This window comes from Grampus griseus (genome assembly GCF_964374135.1).
Source record: "Grampus griseus genome assembly, chromosome: 19".
Lineage (NCBI taxonomy): Eukaryota > Metazoa > Chordata > Mammalia > Artiodactyla > Delphinidae > Grampus > Grampus griseus.
In genome coordinates, this window is record NC_139013.1 from 8,154,700 (window position 1) to 8,173,597 (window position 18,898).

Genomic DNA, 18,898 nt, shown 5'->3' on the forward strand with positions numbered 1-18,898 from the left:
TGGGGATCCTAATGGGCAGCATCACCTCCTACCCCTCCGGGAGCCCGCTTGTCCTCGGTGTTTTGTGTCAGAAGCTATGTACCCAGGTTGTGTGGGTGGACGTCGGCGGGCAGGGAGGAGGACGGGGGCACCTTGTAACCAAGTTGGCACACACACACACATACACACAACCCCACGGCCCAGGGCTTGGTTCCCAGGCCCCCGCGGCAGGAGGTCTGAGGGAGGGATGTCCCGGAGGGAGGGCCTCAGAGTAACTTTTCTTCGGAAAATATGTCGGTCTGGTCCCCAGCCCAGGCCTGAGTCATCAGGCTCCCGCAGCATTGAGTCACGGCCTCCACCTCTGCCCCTGAGAGCTTGGAGGGTACCCCCCTGAAGTTCTGCCCAGGGCTCTCCTTCCCCAGAGGGTTTGGTGGGGAGAGCGATCCCCACCTCTAACCTGTCCCAAGACAGCCTGACTCCCACAGAGAAAGAAGCCATGGCTTTATTTGCACTGTGGGAACGCTATTACGTTCACAATCCCCTCCCAGGCACGGGGTGAGGGGTGATGGGCGTGGGAATCCCAGCGAACACCCTGGAGGGGGCATCGTCCCCATCTGTTTCGTGCTTCCCCATCTTTTCCGTGTGGTCCCCCACCAGGGTCAAGCACTAATACGTAGTGAAGGCAGGAAAAGGTGTGTGTGTAGGGGGGGTGAGAGTTCCCTTTAGGGGAGGGGAGGGAGGGTTGTAGCACCAAGAGCCCCTCCCCCCACGACATCCCTGAAAAGGGGACTAAAATAACATCCTGGGGCCTATCTGGCAGGGGCTCCACTTAAATATGGACTGATGGTGGGCCCTGTGCCCCAGCAGTCTAAAATTCGGACCACCAGCTGTGGGGAGCCTGAGGCGGGGGGCGCAGGCTGGGCTTTCAATCCAGGGCAGGTGAGTGGAGGACAGAAAGGCCTCAGAGCGGACGCCTTCTGGGAGAAGCAGGGATGGAAGGCGGTTTTTGGTCTGCAGAGGATCCTTCTTAAAGAAAGGGGTGTGGCAGGAACTGGGGGGAGGGGCTGAGGGGTCCAGCTGAGGAAGTAGGAGGTGTGGCTCCCCCCCCCAGCCCCCAGTGGTGCCAAGACCTGAGGACGCCATGGGGTGGAGGGTCCCCGCCTGGCTGGGCAAGAGGAAGCAGGGCAAGGGGACCCTCTGTTAGTCATTTCAACCAAGTGGCCGCTCACTTATGAGGGGTCCTGCTCAGAATCACGGATCAGACGGGTTAGGCCTGGGGGTGTGTCTCTGTGTGTTTGAGTGATTCTGTAGGTGGTCTCTCCTGAGAATGTCAGCTCCATGAGGGCATATAGAGGTGTCTGTTTTGCTCTCTGCTGTAATCCCCAGTGCCTAGAAGGAGCCCTGAACATAGTAGGTGCTCAAACAAATTTTTGAATGAATGATGCATGGATGGATGCTTGTGTGTGTGTGTGTGTGTGTGTGTGTGTGTGTGTGTGTGTGTATTAGTGTCGGAATGATGTGCTAAGTGTACGTGAGGGTAGAGGTGTGAAGGGTGGGCAGAGAAGCCTTGCCCCTCCCCTGGTCCCCACAGAGGGACCCCCATCCTTGCAGCTGGGAGAGTGGGCAGGCAGGGTGCACGTGGGCCAGGGTGGGAATGTGCGTGCAGCCATCCGGAGCTGGGGAGCCACAGCAGGGCAAGAGGGAGGAAGGGCCGGCAGGCAGCGGCTGGCTCACTCAGCGGAGCCCTTGTGACGCCGCTTGGAAGGTGGCACCAGGCGGCGGGGCAGGTTGGTGGGCAGCCCGTGGCCCTCGAGCTTGGCCTCGATGAGGTGGCTGGCCAGGGCGAACTCCTCGTCGTCCAGCATGCCGTCTCGGTCAACATCGCTCAGCTTCCAGATGCGGCCCAGCACAGAGTTGGGGAGCTTGGTACCCACCATCCAGGTCTTGGCCTTGGTGCCGCTCAGCTTGCCATCGGACGGCGCCAGGTTGTAGAAGATCTCATCATATTTGGACTTGTCCTTGGTCACCACCCACTCAGCCTCATCATCCGAGCCCTCCTCGCCGTCCTCCAGGACCTCGTCAGGCCCCCGCTCTATGAAGGGGCCCATGTGCGTGCCCTCGAAAGCGCCCCCCTGCACGCCCACATCCGTGCTCTCCAGCTCCTCCTGCCGGAGCAGCGGCATGAGCTTGGCGATGTTGTGGGTCAGCATCTCATCCAGCGCCTCCAGCAGCTTCGGCTTCAACGAGTGGAACTTGGTGAAGTCGTGAGCCATCAGCAGCTCCTGTGGGGAGGGGAACACAGAGAAGTCAGGGGGCACCATCCCGAAGCCCCCCAGCCCCGTGCTGGCTCCGGGCAGCTCTTGACAGAGAGGTGCAGAAGTATTTGATTATCTGAACACCCCAATCCACTTGGGTACCCACCACTCAGAAGAGACTTGGGCAGCAAGGTCCCACGGTGCCCCCCACCCCACCCAGTGCCAGGCATGACCCCAGAATCCCTGGACAGTAGGGAGAGCAGGGGCCTTTCATCAGCTGGTAGAGAAGGATTTCAACATTTTGACATCAGCCATGGCTTTACCAGAGCACACCCACCAGCCCTCAGTCCTGCCCACCCTCTACGGTACCCCAGCTGCCCAGTCAGCATCCCCACCATTATGCACGTTGAGAAAATGCAATTCCTGCCACCCTGCTGGCTCTGTTACCCCACCTCACAGAAAGGGCTAAGCGGCTTGCTCCATATTTGGAGGTTAGGTTTGGGATGGACAGGTCATCAGGAGATCCTGGGACTACCCCCCACCCCCGGGGCAAGAAGTCATCTGGTACTAGAGCCGCTGCAGGGCTGGGTTTGTGGTCACGCTGCTTCTCACACGTGCAGCTGTTAACGCGATTGCCCCAGAAGAGTTGCAGCAAAGACCAGTCCATATCGCAGCACCACATTAATTTCCAGAGCCAAGGCAGAGAGCTCCACTGATCATGACCATAAAGAGACGGGGGTGTGATTAACGGTGATGAGTACGGAGGACTCCAGGGCCAGGCTGCCCAGGTTCCAACCCAGCTCTGCCACTTGGGAGCTGTGTGTCCTCAGTCAAGTGACTTGACCTCTCTGGTTTCCCTGTCAGTTTCCAGATGTGTAAAACAGGTTGAGAACTAGCACTCCCCTCACTGGGAGGCGGGAAAGGCGAAATGAATTCATCTGGATGAAGTGCTCAATAAATGTCAGCGTAATATTCACAGCTGCTCTTTATCTAGCCCAGCGGCTCTCAACCAGGGATGACGGTGTCCCCCAGGGGACAGTGGGCAATATCTGGAGATATATATATATATATATATATATTTTTTTTTTGCGGTACGCGGGCCTCTCACTGTTGTGGCCTCTCCCGTTGCGGAGCACAGGCTCCGGACGCACAGGCTCAGCAGCCATGGCTCAGGGGCCCAGCCGCTCCGCGGCATGTGGGATCTTCCCGGACCGGGGCACGAACCCGTGTCCCCTGCATCGGCAGGCGGACTGTTAACCACTGCGCCACCAGGGAAGCCCCTGGAGACATTTTTGATTGTCACAACTCAGGGGTGCTACTGGCATCTAGTGAACAGAGGCCAGGGATACTGCTAAACAGCCTGCAATGCACAAGACACCCCCTACAAGGAAGAATTATCTGGCCCCAAATGTCAGGAGTGTGGAGGCTGAGAAACCTTGATTCGGCCCAAACTCTGTGCCAGACACTGTCTAAGGAGGTCGCGAACACTGGCCGATTAAGCATCCAAGGTAGATACTATCAGGATGCTGATTTTCCAGCTGAAGAAACTGAGGCTCAGAAAAGTTAAGTGATTGACCAGGTTCACAGAGCTAGTCAGTGACCAAGGGGAAATTCACTCTATTATAATTGTTCAGTATTGAACTAGAAATATCTAAGACCTAAAGGTCACAGGCTTTCAGTATCAGCCTAACACAACCTCAAAACAGAGGCTGGGTTAGGGGCGCTAGTCCTTGCCTGCATGCCTGAGCCTGGACCTCTGTCCCCACGTGCATTGGTCACTCCTGCCCTGCCCACCTCCTGCGGCCCTTCATTTACCCCACACTGCCACACCCAGACTCAGTGCTTTCCCCGACACTGGTTAATCCTAGGCCTGGACATGTGAGGAGCCTCCGGTTATCCCCTAATATCCATCTTCCTTTCTTCCTCAGTATGGAATCCCTGAACGTTACCTGGGTATCTGGCCACCTAGAGAAAAGACTACACTTCCCAGCTTCCCTTGCAGCAGCTGTGGCCATGTGACTAAGTTCTAGCCAATTGGATGTCAGCACGAGTTGCACATGCAACTCTAGAATTGCCCTGTTCAATGCAGTAGCCACATGTGGTTATTTAAATTAGTTAAAACTAAAACCTAAACTTTCAGTTTTAATGTGGCTAATGGCTACCACATTGGACAGCATGGCATAGAAAGTCACCATAGAAAGTACTATTGGACAGCACTGTTCTAGTAAGTGTTTTTAAAGAGAGAGACTGTACCATTAGCTTCCCCTCCCGCCCCGCTCCTCCCCCTCTTCTTGCTGGCTGGAATGCAGACACAATGGCTGGAGTTTCCACAGCCATTTTGTACCATGACAGGGTTCTTGGGACTGGAGGCCAGACTTGGAGGAGGATTAAGACAGAAGGAGACTGGGTCCCTGGCTCTGTAAAGCACCAAACCAGCCCTGGACCATATTCCAGGACATTTATGAAGGAGAGAAATAAACTTCTATCCTAACGAAGCCACAGTTGCTTTGGGTTTGCTGTTCACTCCCTTAATTCACAAAACCACGCTCCCACAGAATCATTTGCGGGAAGTGCTTTCAGGAACCTGCCATCCATCCCTCTAGTTTTCAAGGTCCCATCCCCGAGCCCATGGAAGCCAACCTTCCCATCACATCACCCCTGATGCCTTGCTCCTGGGCGGCCTCCCACCTGCATCTTCTGGCAGTCCGGGAAGTCGCCGGGAGATATGTGATGCTCCAGCTGAATCTTGGCAAAGATGACGGGCAACTTGAGGATCAGCTGCTTCTTCTTGTTCTCCTTCCCAAACACGGAGGGCATCTCCTTCTTCAGGTAGCTGATGATGTAGGTGTGAACCTGTGGGGAGGAGAGTTCTCACCTAAGCCTGCCTCACGGTCACCTGCGGGGCTCGTTAAAACATGGGTTGCCCGGAGTTTCTGATTCACTAGGTCTGGGGTGGGGCCTGAGAATGTGCATTTCTAACAATTACAGGTGAGCTGCTGCTGCCGCGGGTACAAGGGCTTCCCATCTCTTCTAGGTACCCTTAGCCCCTCCCGTGGCATAAACATCCCTCCACGTCCACTGCCAAACCTACATACCAGCCCTGGCCTCTCCCTGGAGCTCAAGACTCAGAGCTGATTGCCTTGTCAACATTCCTGGACAGCTCCGTCTTAGGACGCCCGCAATGGAATTCAGGTCCAGCTCCCAGAGCTGTGCCACTCTCAGCTGTGCCCATCTCGGGAGACGAACGGCACCTCTACCTCTCCCTACCCAGTGGAGCCCAGAAATCTGAAAATCATTCCTGATTTGATTCTCTCTCCTCACTGGCCACATCTGTTTCATCAGCGAGCCCTTGTAACTCCTAAATCTCTCTTCTACTTTTCCATTTCTCTGCACCTCCGTTGCTGCACCCCCAATCGCAGCAGTACCGTCTTTTGCCTGGGGGGACACACCAGTCACCCCAGTGGACTCCTGGCTTTTCCTCTGGCCCCTCCAGCCCCTCCAATCCTTTCCCCATGAAGTAGCAGCTGGAGGGTCGTTTTTGTTTTGTTTTGTTTTGCTTTTTTAAGGAACAAGTGCGGCACCATGAGACACTGCTACTATGTAACAATTTGTTTCTTATCCAAGTGCAAAATTCCTCCCACAGCTGATAAGGCCCTACTGCAGCAATTCTCAAAGCGTGGCCCGGGGGTCCCCGAGACCCTTTCAGGGGTTTGCAGATTCAAAACTATTTCCATAAAAAAAAAACAAAAAAACAAAAAACTATTTCCATAAGAATATTAAGGTGTTGTGTATCTTTTTACTCTCATTTCCTCCCCAGTGGACAGTCGAGTTTTTAAAGGCTAACAGATATTGCAATTAACTGCAGAAACAGATGCGCAAATCCAGATGTCTCCTCTGAAGCCAGACATTAAGGAGATATGCAAACATGTAAAACAGGGCCACTGTCCTCCCTAAGTTGGGTTTTTTTTTGGGTTTGGAAAACAGTTAATTTTCATACAACATCTGTTACTTAGGTTAACAGGTAGTAGATTTTTTCTTGCTATTTTAAATGATCTTACAATGTTAATTATTATCAATATCTGTTCATTAGTATACATCGACATTATCAAAATGTATAAGTAACATTTATAATAAATGCTACTTATTAATAAGGATATAAGTATTGTTTGGGAATTCCCTGGCGGTACAGTGGTTAGGACTCTGTGCTCTCACTGCTGAGGGCACAGGTTTGATGCCTGGTCGGGGAACTAAGATCTCGCAAGCCATGCGGCACAGCTGAAAAAAAAATTATATAAGTATTGTTGGTTAATTAATATTATGAGAGACATAAATATGAAACATTTTCTCAGTATTAACTTACTGTTTTTTGTTTTGTTTTGTTTTTGGATATAACGCGAGGCTTGTGGGATGTTAGTTCCCCGATAAGGGATTGAATCCAGGCCATGGCAGTGAAAGTGCTGAGTCCTAGTCACTGGACCGCCAGGGAATACCCTCAGTTTTAACTTCTAATATGGTTAATTTAGAAAGATTTAATCCGTGTACATACAAACTCTTGGGGGGCCTCAATAATTTTTTTTTTTTTTTTTTTTTTTTTGTGGTACACGGGCCTCTCACTGTTGTGGCCTCTCCCGTTGCGGAGCACAGGCTCCGGAGGCGCATGGCTCACGGGCCCAGCCGCTCCGCGGCATGTGGGATCTTCCCGGACCGGGGCACGAACCTGTGTCCCCTGCATCGGCAGGCGGACTCTCAACCACTGCGCCACCAGGGAAGCCCAAGGGCCTCAATAACTTTTAAGAGTGTAATGAGGGCCTGAGACTGCTCTACACGATTTGGCTCCTCCCACTTCATGCAACTTTATCTCCCTCCATCTGCTCCAGCTTCCTCACCTGCTGTCCTTTTTTTATCAGCATGCCAACCACTTTCCTACCTCAGGGCCTTTGCACGTGCTACTCCCCACCTGGAACTCTGCCCTAGTCTCCCAACAACTGGCTCCTTCAGCTTCCTTTTGATGTCATCTCCTCACAGAGGCCAGCCTATGGGAAGCAGGTGCCGCAAGCACCACCATCCAATTCCTTTCTACCTTTACTTTTATTGTTTCATTCACAGCACTTATCACAATTCATCATTATTTCATTTATCTGTTAGTTTACTTATTCTGTCTCCTTCCATCAGAATGTGAGCTTCAGGAGGGCTGGGACCTTGTCTGTTCCCTCTGTGCCCAGCGCCGGCACAGTGTGCAGAGAAAAGACTCAAGAAATATTTGTGGAATAAACCAATGAACTTGAGAACCTTTGAGCCATAAGTTATCTCATAAGTTATCGAAAAGCAAACAAGGAGGGGACTTCCCTGGTGGTCCAGGGGCTGGGACTCTGCACTCCCAATGCAGGGTGCCCGGGTTCGATCCCTGATCAGGGAACTAGATCCCACATGCTGCAACTAAAAGATCCCACGTGCCGCAACTGAAGATCCCACACGCCGCCACGAAGACCCCTCACGCCGCAACTAAGACCCGCCGCAGCCAAATAAATAAATAAATATTTTTATAAAAAAAAGAAAGCAAGGAGAGAAAAAAAAGATGACCATTCATATGTCCTATTTTTAATAGGAAGCTCAATAATTAAATGGATAGGCTTAAATAAAAATAGAATATATCTGGAAAAAGACACAAGAAACTACTCACGGGGGTTGCCTGCAAGGAAGAGGACCTGAGAGCCATTGGGGTCAGAGGTGGGAGGGGGCACGTTTGACAGAACATGAGTGCCTTCCCATGAGATGGTCTTAAATGTTCAATTAAAAGCACTCGTTAAAAAGTCCTTTTAGTGAAGAACCTAGAGGCAGGACAGGAATAAAGATGGAGATATGAAGATGTAGGACTTGAGGACACGGGGAGGGGGAAAGGGTAAGCTGGGATGAAGTGAGACAGTGGCATGGACATATATACACTACCAAACGTAAAATAGAGAGCTAGTGGGGAGCGGCTGCATCGCACAGGGAGACCAGCTCGGTGCTGTGTGACCGCCTGGAGGGGTGGAATAGGGAGGGTGGGAGGGAGACGCAAGAAGGATGAGGTATGGGAACATATGTATATGTATAGCTGATCCACTTTGTTATAAAGCAGAAACTAGCACACCATTGTAAAGCAATTATACTCCAATAAAGATGTTAAAAAAAAAGTCCTTTTAATGAGTCATAGGTTTAGAATGCTAAACATTTTGGTGGTACCTTGGCTGGCTCTGGATCCTCATCTCCCATCTCCACCACCCTGGGCTCCTCGTTCAAGCCCGTCCCGGCCTCAGGGCCTTTGCGCTTGCTGTTCCCTCTGCCTGGGTATGGTCTCCCCTAGATCTCCACTCTGCTCACCCCTTCCCCTCCTTCAGGCCTCTGCTCAAATATCGCCTACTCCAGGAGACCCTCCCCAATGACCCTAAAATAGCCTCTCACCAGTCTCTCTGCTTCATTTTTCTTCATAATCCTTATTACATACAATATAATATTAGAGATTAATTTGTTTAACATCCACTTCCCAATTAAAAAGCAATTCTACAAGAAAAGAAACTTTATCTGGTTTTGTTCCCTGCTCTATCCCCAGGACCTAGAACAGTGCAGGAGCACACTGTAGGTGCTCAATAATTGTTTGTTGAATTAATGCTATCGAGTCACCTCAGCGAGCTCGGTATGAAGGTTCACGGCATCCTGGTCTCCTTAGAATCAGAACCTCCCAAGACCCTGGCCTCAAGTGTCACAGCACAGTGAAATCGCCCCTTCTAGCAGCAGCTACCACTTCAACCAAAGGGCAGAGCCAGAGGACTCATCCACATCGGACACTGGGACAGACAGGGAAACTGAGGCACAGAGGGGTAGTTACCAAGAGTGCGGAAAGGCCTTGTACTGTTGGGGGAGAGCATACGGGGAGGTAAACGGTGTGTGCTGTTGTTTGATGGCTGGACCAAGTGTGGCAGAATCACACGTGGGGGATGAGCGGGTGACACGGGGCAGGGGAGAAGCAACAAGGCTTGGTCATTGTAGACCCCGTGTCTTGATTGGCCCCGGGGAGCCATAGATGGATTTGCAGGAGGAAGGGGAAGGAGTGGTCTGCAGGTCTGAGAAGGCCAATCAGGGCAGGGGTGTGGCCAGGCCGGTGGGTGGGGCCTGCGAGAGCGGGCCAACGGGGAGAGGGGACGGGGCCTAAGGGCGGCTCCTCGGGAACCCAGAAGACAGGAGGAGGCCAGGCACTAATGGCTTTTCCAGAGAGGAAGCCGCGGAAGGTGCCAGGAAGAGATAACGTGGGTGGGCGGGGTGGGCCGGGGCGCGGGTCCCGGACTCCGGGGTTTGTCTGGGTTTCCGGAGCCACCTCCTGCGTGGCGGGGGCACCAGGTGTCCGGCCCCACCCCACCCCTGGGTCCCACGGACCCTGGGCTCCCCCTCCCGCTGCTGTCTGCTTCCCCGAGGGACCTGGGGGACCGGGGTCCGTAGGGGAAGAGGGTGACCCAGGGGGAGACTGAGGGAGGGAGGACTGAGAGAGGGAGAATGGAGAAAGAGAGAGAGAAAAGAGAATGAATGAGGGAAGAGAAGAGGAGAAAAAGAGAGACAATAAGGGAGAGAGAGAAACTGAGAAAGAGGTAGAAATGAGATGTAGAGAGAGACACACACAGAGAGAGACAGAAAGACAGACGGAGACAGTCCAGGGCCTGGGCAGAGGGCGAGAGAAAGGTGGATTCGGGAGCCCTCAGGAGCCGACCACACTGGGCGGCTCCCTCCCAAGGAGGATTCCTGGGGTGGGGGTGGGGCTCTGACTCACCCCCTCTCTGCAGCTCCTTAAACCAACACCTCAGGCTCCTCCATCCCCCATAACCTTCCAGGCCTCCCTGCCTGCCCAGCTTCCTGCCCCACCTCCACCCTGGCAGGCAGCCTCCCCTGTGAATGTTCCATTCGTCCTCCAAAACGCTCTTAAACCAGTGCTCTGCCCTCCCAGTCCCGGAGGCCCTGTCCTGATCCAGGCTCCTCCTTGACCCTCAATCCCCAGCCTCCTCCCTGGTCTGGGAGCCGAGTCTCACTGCCCTTGAATCCACCCTCCAGAAGGCAGCTAGAGTCTGACCCTGTCCCTCCCCTGCTCTGAATCCTTCCATGGCTCCCCAGTGCCCTCAGGACAAAGCACAAGTTCCAGGCCACAGCCCTGGGTGATCTCTCACCCACCCCACCCCACCCCTGCCCCTAGCCTCAGATTCAGTTACTCCCACTGTCTACAGTGGCTTCAACACTGACATCTTTTCCTCTTCCTTGAACTGGCCATGTTCTCATCTCCAGCCCACGCACTTGCTGGTCCTGCTTTCTAGAATCTCTTCCCCTCTTTGTCCTCCTCATCCTCCAGTTTGCAGCTCAGATGCCCTCTCCTCCAAGAAGCCCTCCTGGATTTCCCCTGGGCTCCCCAGTCTCAGCCCTGACCATGTCGGATGGTCACTGTCTGGGGATGCGGTGGTCTTCTCCCCTGGACTGCCTTGGTCACTGCTGTGTTCCCAGCACCACCCGGCACAGGGCCAGGCACAGCAGGAGAACTTTCTCAGATTAGAGAACTTAACTAATCAGAGAGTTGATGCCAGGGACCAGCAGTCACGTAGGGGAGGATCAGAGGAAAGGCAAGAGCTGCCGCTGCCTCCCCAGCCCCGGTTACTGCTCAGCCAGCCCCCCATCACTGCTCACCCGCACCAGCCGGGCCCTCTTCACCAGATCGTTGAGCTTGCGCAGTGCGGCGTGGCGCGGCAGGCCCTGGATGTCGCGGAAGAGGTCCTGCTCCTCCAGCTCGAAGAGGCGCCGGTTGTCGGGTACCAGGAGGGGCTGGGACCAGAAGGAGCCGATGTAGACGCGCAGCACCTCGGGCGTGCCCACCACCTTGCCCAGCGCCCACATGAGCGCCCCATAGACGCGCATCAGCTGCTGCGTCTCCACCATGTCGGCCTTGTTGAGCACCACACGGATCTTGTCCTCATGGCCTCGCAGGGCGCCGATGGCCTCCGAGAACTCGTCTGAGATCTCCAGCTTGTGGGCATCGAAGAGTAGGATGATGAGGTCCACGCGCTCGGCGAACCAGCGCAGCACGGCCGGGAAGTCGTAGCCTAGGGGGAGGGGGTGATACATGGGCGCCGGGGGCAGAGGTCAGCACCCGAGCCTCCAGCCACGGGGATGCAGCCGTTCCTTTGGACTCAAGTTAGACTGTACCGGACGTTCAGGTTGTTAACCTTCGAAATTTTTGTCTGTGAGAAACAGCTGAGGCCCCGAGAGTGCCCCACAGCTCTGTCTCCACAGCCTTCAGAATTTCCTCCATCACTCTGGCCCCCGTCTCTCAAGCCATCTACTACAGGCGACAATCACACCCTCCCCTTTCTCATTCATTCTTTAGGCAGATATTAGCAGCGGGCATTGGCCCAGTGATTGAGACACTCAAGTGTTCCTAATAGACTCCCTGTGCTTCTATGGACAACCCACCACCCCTACCCCCCGCAAGGCCCCCAAGTGCCTCCGTCACCCCAGCCCCTCCCCAGGATCTGTCAGATCTCCCCACCATCCAGCAACTAAAGATTTCACTCGGGCCCTGGTTACGCTCTTGCCATAGCAGATGTTAAATATTTTAAATTTATTCACAACATTTACTGAGTCTTCTGTGTGCCAGGCCCTGTCCTGGGCACTGGGGGGTCCCACAGAGAACATCAGACAAGGTCCTTGCCTTCGTGGGGCACCCATCCCAACAGCTGGCTCCTGGGTCCATTCATTCATTCCTTTCACCTTTCATTTCCTCACGCACTCATTCATTCACGCTGTTTGCTTTTTTGCTTGTGCGCTCATTCATTCAGCAACAAGTGATGCTTGGGAGAGAGGAGCAGTTGAGACCCCCCGACTTGGCAGTTGGGAAGACCCGCGTTTGAATCCCGGCTCTGCCCCCATCAGCTAGGTGACCTAAAGCAAGCAGGTAACCTCTCTGAACCTCTGTTTCCTCCTCAGTAAAATGGAAATCATCATAGGACCTACCTCCTAGAACTGTGTGAAGATTAAAAGAATACACATGAGGGGACTTCCCTGGTGGCCCAGTGGTTAAGACTCCTTGCTTCCAATGCAGGCGGCGCGGGTTCGATCCCTGGTGGGGGAACTAAGATCCCACATGCCGCACGGCCAAATAAATAAATAAAATTTAAAAAAAATTTTTAAGTAATACACATGAGCTAAGATATATAAAGAGCTTAAACAGTGCCTGGCACTGAACTATACACTTAAAATGAGTGAGCTTTAGGCATGTAAATTATACCACAATAAAACTCATTAAAAAAACGGTGCTAGGCGCATGGTAAGCACTCAACAAACATTACTCATGATGCCTGTGAGACACCGCTGGGGGGGTCATCCAGGAGCCACGCCCAGAGCCGCCTGCTCTGTGCTGGGGACACAGTGTGGCTCAGGCAGCCCCAGGTCTGTCCTTACTGGGCTCACAGTCCAGAGTGGTCAGGCTGGGATGCAGCAGCCCAGAGGGGAGCGCCTGACCCAGCCTGGGTGGTCAGGGAGGGCTTCCAGGAGGAGGGAACAGAGTGGCAACCCGGGGGATGGAGGAGTTAACGGGCAGAACAGGGAGCCATCGCTGATTCACCCGAATTCACCTCATGCCCTTCCCGATGCAACTTATTGAATCTTCAAAACGACCCCAGGAGACAGGCACCCTTATGACCCCCATTTTCCAAAAGGGGAAACTGAGGAACAGAGAGGTTAAGGGATTTACTCCAGATACGCAGGTAGGAAGCAACAGAGCAGCAGCCCCGTGGGCCTCCACGCTCTGCTGGGGAGCTGGTGCCAGGCCAATCCTGCATGGGAGGAAGCAGGCTCCTGCAGCCACTGGGGACTGGATGGGATGCGGTGGGCGTGGGTGACACTGTTTTGCGGGGAGAAAGGGCCAGGTCACCAGCAGCTGGGGCCCCTCCTCCCTCCCCAATGTCTACACAAACACACACAGCGGCCCGGCTTTGGAAAGTGTGTCTCATGCAGGGAGGGACAGAGGGAGGGAGGTTGAGTCAGCGCGGGAACCGGAGACGTGGCAGAGAGGCGCCCGGGGGCGCACAACGACAGCCTTGCAGAGGAAAAGCAGTCATCATGGGCACTTCCATAGCACCTAGCGTGTGCCAAATACTGCTCTAAGTGCTTCATACATTTCGACATTTAAATTGAACCCTCAGGGCAACCTATGAGGCTGATGCTATCACGTTCCCGTTTTACAGATGAGAAAACTGAGGCATGGAGAGGTTAAGTGGCTCAGCCAAGGTCCCACAGTTTAGGAGGAGCAGAGGCCAGATCTGAACCCCGCCAGAAGGCTCCACTATGCTACAACCACACACGTGTGGCCTTCACAGATATTCCAGGCAGAGGCCGCATGCTCCACCAGTGCACACACACATGCACACACACGTGCACACACACACTCGTGCACTCAGGAGCGTACACCTGGACACCATCAGAGCCGCACACTACAAGATGCACACTCCCAAACACACCCCCACTCACAATCTGGAACCTACACAGATATCCGTGGTCACGCAATTGCAAAGACGTGAGACCCGCACAGAGTAAGAGCAGCGGGCACACGCAAGCCCGTGCACACGCGCACACGCACCAAAGTAGAGACACAATCATATATAGTTACACAAAAGATACACTCACGCACATACACACACACACACCCTCACTGTACACACAAGGGCACAACTGTATACAGAGATACAATCACATGTGGTCACACCCAATCCAACAAAATCCCCTCAGTCTTTCCTACACGGTCACACACAGGTACAATCCCAAGCACAGCCCCGACACCTCAGAGTCACACCCACAATTACACACTTTCCCAGACACACACTACATGATCCACACAGTCACAGAAGAGTTCCCTTGCCCAACACGCTCACACACACATTTCACAATACAACCACATATGGAAACACCACCAGTCACTGTCCCACACAATCCCACAAAGCCCCCCGGAGTCCCTCAGAGCTGCACACAAAGTCACACCCTGCCACAATCGCGGGCACAGACTCCCAGACGCTCACACACACGCATCCTTACAGACAGATGGGCGGACTCTCCTCTTCCCCTACCTCTGCTGAAAGGGAAGGAGACCCTGTTCTCTGCTCTTCCCCACTTCCTTTGGGCTCCCACCCTGCACTCCTGCCCTGGCTTGGAGGCCTCCCTCCCCTCCGACTCTCCCAGGCCCACGCCCCAAGCTCCCCACCCCCACCATTGCTTCTGCAGCTGCCTCCTGCCTCTCTTCCGGGGAACAGGCACCTCCTGGGCAGCGGCCAGGGACTCCCGGAACCGTCCGCGCCCTCCCCCCGGGGCCCAGCCTCCTTGCCTCCCTGCAGTGGCCTCCCACTCCCCTCTGCCCCACACTGCAGCCTCCTTTGCCCCAGTTTCTGGCCTCCGAGGCCTTGTGGGACAGGGGTGGAAGGGGACAGAAATGCTGGGTGGAATGAGGGTGGGGGCCGGGCTCCCTCGGAGGCCCGGCTGGAATTCACCCCCTCCCCTCTACGCTCCCCCTGCACAGCTGTTTATAAATTCCAGGCCGCCCTTGGCGCCCGCCCAGATTCCCCTTCCCAGGTCCTGCTCAGCCCCATCTGGGGCCCAGACACAGAGCCAAGAGCTCACACGGGCCCAGGGCCTGCCTGCCCGGCTCGGCCTCCTCGCTGGGTCTCCTGTCTCTCTGTATCTCTGCCTCGCTCTCTGAATCTCTGTCCATCTTTGACTTTGTGTATCTCTCTCTGCCTCTCTTGATCTCTCCCCCTCCATCCTCCAGACCCACCCAGATATGCAACTGCAGCCCGTTCGCACGTGTTCACCCACACGCCTCCCCCACCCTTCAACGTGTGCCAACATGGAGGAATCACAGCCTTCCACCAGCTCCCTTCTGCTACCCCACCAGCTCAGGGCCCGCGGACACAGGCCCAAGTCCTAGCAGAGACCCTGGGACCCTCCCGCCTCAGACCCAAAAGTCCAGGCCCCCAGCCCCTCCCCGCTCAGACCCAGAGATCCGGGCCTCACTCACCGCGGCTCACTCTCTGTTTGGCCCCCGACAGGATGCCTGGGGTGTCGATGATACTAATGCTCTCCAGGACCTGATTGGGGAGCTGGGCGCACATGAACCTGGGGTAGAGGGAAGGTCAGGGGTCAGTGCAGGGAGGGGCGGGAGGAGAGGACACATAAGAAGGGAACCCAGGACTGCACCGAGGAGAATCAGGTTCAGGGATGGTTATCACCATTTTCCAGATGAGGATAGGAGAGAAACAGAGAGGTTAAGTCACTTGCCCAAGGCCACCCAGCTAGACAGCGGTTGAACCCATGCGTCCCTGGCTTAACTGCTCCCCTAGAGAAGGCAGGAAGAGGAAGGATCTAGTAGAGAGAAGGGAATTGGGGCTGAAAAGGAGAGACACACAGACAGGGATGGGGCAGGGATGGGGGCCAGGGACAGGAAGATGCACTCCTGGCTCTTGGCCGCACACCTGTTGAGGAAGGTGTTCCCAAAGGGGTTGAGTTTGCGGAAGGGTTTGTCTGGGTCAACGACGAGGGCGTTGCCAGGCACGATGCCCTCGGTGTCACCATGCATGACGGCCACGAAGCAGTCGGTGGTGGGCTCGGGCCCGACCCGGGAGCCGGGCACCTCCTGCTCCAGCAGGTACTGGATGAAGCTGGTCTTGCCCGTGCTGTACTGGCCGGCCACCAGCACCATGGGCTTGCCGTCAAAGTCAGCATCCTCCAGGGCTGGTGAATGGAAGGCCCCGAAGCGGTAGTGCTCCTCGAGAGGCAGCAGTTTTTCACGGTACAGCTCCTTGAGGGCTGAGGTCACCGTGCGGATGGCCTCGGGCTGCTGACCCCGAGCCCCGCCCCGCTTCAGCCAGCTGAACATGGTGGCTGCACACTGCCTGCTGAGCTCGCTGATGGAGATGCACAGGGGGAGAGCTACCTGTGGGAGGAGAGGATGTTGATGGGGGACTGCCTGGAGGAAGAGGTGGAGAAGAAAGAGAGCCAGGAGGTCGAATAGATGGAGAAAGATGGGTAGGGAAGGGGAGCTTCTTAGAGCACTGTTGGTGGATGGTAGGAGTTGATGGCTGAAGGAGGAAGGTGATTATTCCAGCTGGAGGAAGAGAAACAGAGTAACAATGGCAGGATTGAAGAAGGGGGATTGATGGTGGAAGACCAAGAGATAAACAAAGGGAACGATGCAGAAGCTGATTGGAAGAAGTGTATTCCTTCATCTTTTTCTTTCTCCTCCACCCCTCCCATTACTTTGCACAATTTCACTGAAATCACACCATGTGTCAAGAGCTATGAATGCAAAAATACTTCAGAGACCAGCCCCCCCGCCCCCAGCCCCGCACAGTCAGAGCCTCCAGTGAGGACAGAACCTGGGCACCAAGCAGTCAATGATGCTTGGGAAATGCCGGGCAAGTGGACTTGTAGGCACCAGAGGGGGACGTGGTGAGCCAACCACAGGATTGGGAAAGCTCTGGCTGGGCTGACTTTTGAGCTGCTCCCTAAAGAGTGGGCATGACAAGGGCATTTAGGCAGAGAGGGTGGGGAATATCATGACCTGGAGCTGTGGAATGGATGGACAGAGTGGCTGGACACATGGGCACAAGGATGAGAAACGAGTCTGAACTACTGCCTGGGTCCCCCCAGATCATGATGGGGCTTGGGCATTCACAAGAATGTAACATTTATGATCACTGCATGCCAGACACTGCTCTAACTCATTTAATCTTCACAAAAACCTTGTCAGGTAGGGCTGTTATTATCCCCACTTTTCTGACAAGGAAATGTAGGTTCAAGAAGATAGCAATAACTTGCCCAAGATCACTTTGCTAGAAAGTGCTCAAGCTGGGACTCCAGGCAACCTGACCGCAGATCCTGCACTCCTATCATAGGTCTAAGGAGGTAGGGAGGGAAATAACTACCAACCCAGCAGCAGTGAGCACTTGCAGCGCCCAGATCATGTTCTCTACATTTCCTTACTATCCCTTCATGCTCTGTGGGATCTGTAGTGATGTCCCCTCTTTCATTCCTGGTATCAGTCGTTTGTGTCTGCTTTTTCTTCTTTTTCCCCCTTGATCAGTCTAATTGGATGTTTATAATTGCACTGATCTTTTCACAGAACCAACTTTTCGTCAGATTGGAGTCTCTAAATACCATTTTCCACTAAAAGAGAAACTGAGGCTTCTTGAAGAAATGGCTGATTCTGGGGCTGAGGTGGGGAAAGAACAAGTGAGCCTGGGTCAGACAGTGGGGAAGTGCTCAAACATAGATGGGGCATGTCACAGGGACACAGACTCAGCTAGACAGGACTCCCGCTGGCCAAAGATGGGACAATCTGCACATCAAAAATAACTGCAAATCAAATATGTTAAAATACATAAAATCATAATGATACTTAAAAAAAAAAAAAAGGAAAAGAATTCGGGGAAGGTATGCCAGAGAGGTGAAGGAGAGGCTGGAGCCAGGACCTGGGATGTTGGCAGAGGGAGGGAGCCCTGGGTGGTGCCCTATGCAGGGAGGGACCTGGGGGACATCTTGGGGAGGCCGCTTTGGGGTTGACTGGACAGGCGATCGGGTTGGTGAGGTAGGAGAGGAGCTTGTGGGTGGGAGGAGGGACCAAATAGGACAGAGATGGATGAGGGCGGTGAAGGGAGACCCCAAGGAGGGGATCCCCTCTGGCTGAGAGGATGAGGGAGTGGGAGACACTGGAAGGGAGGAGGAGAGTGGGGGACACTGTTAAGACTGGAAGGGGCTGGTGGGAGTGGGGGAGACAGGGAGGTTTCGGAAGGGAGTGGGGAGACCCGGGAGACCGTTACACAGTGACTGGGGTGGGGACTGAGGGTCTTTGGCGAGCAGGGAAATAACTCAGAGCCAAGGCAGACTCGGGGGCTCCGCGGGCGGAGGCTGGGAGGCGACATCTGCGGTCGGGGACCACTCACCGATGGGGCGCGCAGGCGGCTGGACCGGGCGGACGAGCTGGGCGGGGGTCCCGCGGGGATTCAAGGCGCCCGCGGATCGGCCTGTGCTCGCGGTCCAGTCCGGAGCCGTCTGAGCCGGGTGGGGCCGAGAGCAGGGAGGAGGGACGGGAGGGGCGGGACAAGGCGCCCCCGCACTCCCCCGCACCCCCCACGAAACCGGGCGCCGGGCCTCTGGCGCCCCCCGGTGGGGAGTGGCAGGGCGCCTTTGTGAGATGGGTGAGTGCGCGGGCTCCCGGTCCCGGGTTCAAACTCCATCCCTGTCTCCCTTCCTAACATGGGAATAGTAATAATAAAACAATAACACCAATACTAATAATAATTTATTATCAGTAATAATAATTTAAAAACTTAAACGAGTTCATGAAACTCCTCTGCTCACAACACTCCTTGGTTCTTCTCTCACTCCAAGTAGAAGCCAAAGCTCTCAGAGTGGCCCACAAGACCCTGAACGATCTGCGGGCTCCCTTTGCCCTCACCTCCTTCTCTCTCCCCTTCGCTCACTCAGCTCCAGCCACACTGGCCTCTTCGCTGTTCCTCATACAACCATCCAACTTCAGGGCCTTTGCACTTCTTGTTCCTCCATCTGGAATGCTGTCTCCTCCAGGGATCCAAGTGGCTCCCTCCCTCCCC

The 18,898-nt window shown here is 54.7% G+C and overlaps 1 protein-coding gene across 1 annotated transcript; it reads right to left on the minus strand.

Annotated features, from left to right (window-relative positions):
- Positions 1-463: 463 nt before the first annotated feature.
- Positions 464-18,341, minus strand: EHD2 (EH domain containing 2). The gene is made up of 6 exons (XM_082677298.1): positions 18,230-18,341; positions 15,761-16,221; positions 15,307-15,404; positions 10,932-11,344; positions 4,923-5,087; positions 464-2,261 (listed from the first exon to the last, which is right to left on the minus strand). Exons 2-6 carry the CDS (start codon positions 16,162-16,164, stop codon positions 1,710-1,712), a joined length of 1,632 nt encoding a protein of 543 aa, XP_082533424.1. The 5' UTR covers positions 16,165-16,221; positions 18,230-18,341; the 3' UTR covers positions 464-1,709.
- Between the last annotated feature and the right edge of the window lie 557 nt (positions 18,342-18,898).